Raw genomic sequence first — 2966 nt, forward strand, 5'->3', positions numbered from 1 at the left:
GAGGACTTGTGACTTGGCACATGTTCGATACTTGTATTGGATATCGTACTACCCGAGTTCGATGGCCCATTTTGCAAGTCTGCCGGACTGGCTTGGACTGTGGAGAATTATTCGGAGTGGTTGATTGGTGAGAACTTCGACAGAGTGGGACTGAAAATACGGCCTGAGCTTACGCGCTGAAATGACAACCGCATATGCAAGTTTCTCCAAAGTGGGATAGCGAAGCTCTGCGCCATCAAGAGTTTTACTGACATAGAAGATTGGGTGCTGCTCGCCGCGATCCTCTTTGACAAGGACACCGCTGACCGCCGAAGTTGATACGGCAATGTAGAGGTACAAAGTCTCTCCTTGGTCGGGTTTTGCGAGCACCGGAGGAGACGAGAGATAGTCTTTGAGCTGTTTGAAAGCTTCCTCGCATTTGTCGTCCCACTCGAATCGTTTATTGCTGCGTAGCAGTTGGTAAAACGGGAGACACTTGTCAGTCGAACGCGATATGAATCGATTTAATGCCGCAATGCGTCCAGTAAGGCGTTGCACTTCGCGAGTGTTTCTTGGGGAGGGGAGGCTGATGATCGCAGAAATCTGTTTGGGATTTGCTTCGATACCTCTTTGGGTGACGAGGTATCCCTGGAACTCTCCCGACTTCACTCCGAAAGTGCACTTAGCAGGATTCAGCTTCATGCTATACTTATTCAGGACTTCGAAACATTGCTGCAAGTGCGACACGTGTTCGGATGACTTGGTGGATTTGACGAGCATGTCGTCGATATACACCTCCATCGTTTTGCCGAGTTGACTTGCAAACATTCGATTCACCAAGCGTTGATATGTGGCTCCGGCGTTCTTCAAACCAAATGGCATTACCTTATAACAATATGTTCCTTGTTCAGTGATAAATGCGGTCTTCTCGCGATCGTTCTTATGCATCAGAATTTGGTTATAACCAGAGAAAGCGTCCATAAACGAGAGGAGTTCGTTCCCGGCAGTTGCTTCGACGAGCTAGTCAATGCGCGGGAGAGGAAAGCTATCTTTCGGACAGGCTTTGTTGAGATCGGTAAAATCCACACAAACTCTCCATTATAGAATCGGCGTCGAGTAGTTTTCGGACTTCTTCGTTTACTGCGGCAGCGCGATCGTGACCTAACTTCCTTCGTTTTTGTTTGATAGGCTTGAAGGTTGGATCGACGTTCAGTTCGTGACACGTAACTTCGGGGTTGATGCCGGGCATGTCGGCGATCGTCCATGCGAAGGTGGCAGAGTTGTGTTGTAGGAACTTCACGAGTTCCTCTTTCAATGGGAGTGCAAGGTCAGCACCTACTCCTACACAACGTGCAGGATCAGTTGTGTCAATGTTGACTTGGTCGATTAGCTCCGTGTGTGGTGCTTGTCGTGTATCCACCTTCGGGGTTGATTCAGAGATGACAAACATTCTTTGGGCATTGGCGCGAGCGTTGCGCAGCTGTCTCTCGACGATAAAACATGTGCGCGCAACCAATGGATCGCCTCGCAACGTATAGATTCCTCGTTGAGTAGGGAACTTCACGCATTGATGATATGTCGAAGGGATAGCTTTCATTCTATGCAGCCATGGTGTGCCTAATATGACGTTGTACACGATTGGTTTGTCAACAATAGCAAAGTTAAAGCATTGCATCGTTCCCCCGACGTAGATAGGGAGCATTATCGTGCCTGCTGTCATGACCGTGTCGCCGTCAAAGCCAGTAAGAGGCTGCGTGTTATGCTCGGCAAGGCGCAGATCGACTCCCATCCGGATCAATACGTCTTTGAAGATTACGTTGACAGATTGCCGTGTCGATTAGGATCTTTGTAACCACGCTTTCCCCGATTGCCAATTCGACGACCAGCGGGTCGTTGTTAGGTCCTGTTTGCAGGGCGTCCGCTTCAGTAAAGGTGATTGGTTCGTAGTTTTCGACGTCCGGGCTACTCCTCGTGAGCCAGCTGCGGCTATTTTCACCTTGTCGGTGGTATGCCCGTATCGAGCGAACCGAATCGTTGCATGTCGTTAGACCACCCATTATCATATCTACGCGCTGTCGGCCTGCGTACGCATCGTCGATTGGGGGAAGATCTTGCTTTCGCTTAGGGGGAGGCGGCGGTCGGGCTTCTTCTCGGAGAGCGCGGGGCTCCTCCTCAATCTGTTTGCCGTCGCGCTGGTGCTGTTGTGAATCGTATCCAACATAAGAGTTGTCCCTGTGCGAGAGTGCTTGGCGCCGCTCCCTTTCGATATCGAAATCTCCGTTTTTGAACTTTTCGAGTAGTAGCGCTTGAAGTTGTCGGCATTCCTCCGTAGTGTGTCCAGCGAACTTATGAAACTCGCAATATCCTCGTTTTGAGGTTGTGCCGGAGTCGCGGTACCACTTGTTCCACGGCTTGTTGCCGTTTACTTTTTGCTCTTGGCCGTTGACGGCAAAAGTGGTAGGCTTACGCGTTTTATCGTTTCGGGCGTACTCTCGATCGTAGTGTTGGCGCGGTTCAACATATTCTTCTGGTGCTTTGGTCTCCGATGCTTTAGACTTTGGGTTTGATGGCTTCGGGAGTCGCTCCGCCCGTGCCGCCTTTTCTTCTTCGACTTCGATGTATCGACTTGCTTTTCGTATGGCGTCGTCGAGCGTCGCGGGCTGTAAGATTATGAGATCTTCGCGAAACTTTGAGCCGAAAAGCAATGCGTTTCGGAGAGCCGCGATGGCCGCGTCGTCGGCTATTGCGATTGTGCTGACAACTTTTTTGAATTTTTCCATAAAATCTCGAAGGGGCTCGTTCTCCTTCTGAGACATGGTCCAGAGGTCGGCGTTTGTTGCGCCTTGCTTCATGAATACCATGTGGTGTTGCAGGAACATTTTTTTCAGGTCGTAATAACTATCGATCGAGTTGCAATCGAGACGGGAAAACCAATTCAGAGCTTCTCCGGTGAGGTGCTCGACGAGCAATTAGCAACTACCGGTGTC

At 50.2% G+C, this 2966-nt stretch overlaps 1 protein-coding gene across 1 annotated transcript; it reads right to left on the minus strand.

The window, feature by feature from the left end:
* Positions 1-1736: 1736 nt before the first annotated feature.
* LOC111832160 lies at positions 1737-2858 on the minus strand. Its single transcript, XM_023788507.1, has one exon. It carries the CDS (start codon positions 2856-2858, stop codon positions 1737-1739), a length of 1122 nt encoding a protein of 373 aa, XP_023644275.1.
* Positions 2859-2966: the final 108 nt, after the last annotated feature.

This window comes from Capsella rubella, unplaced genomic scaffold, assembly GCF_000375325.1.
Source record: "Capsella rubella cultivar Monte Gargano unplaced genomic scaffold, Caprub1_0 scaffold_2, whole genome shotgun sequence".
Taxonomy (NCBI): Eukaryota; Viridiplantae; Streptophyta; class Magnoliopsida; order Brassicales; family Brassicaceae; genus Capsella; species Capsella rubella.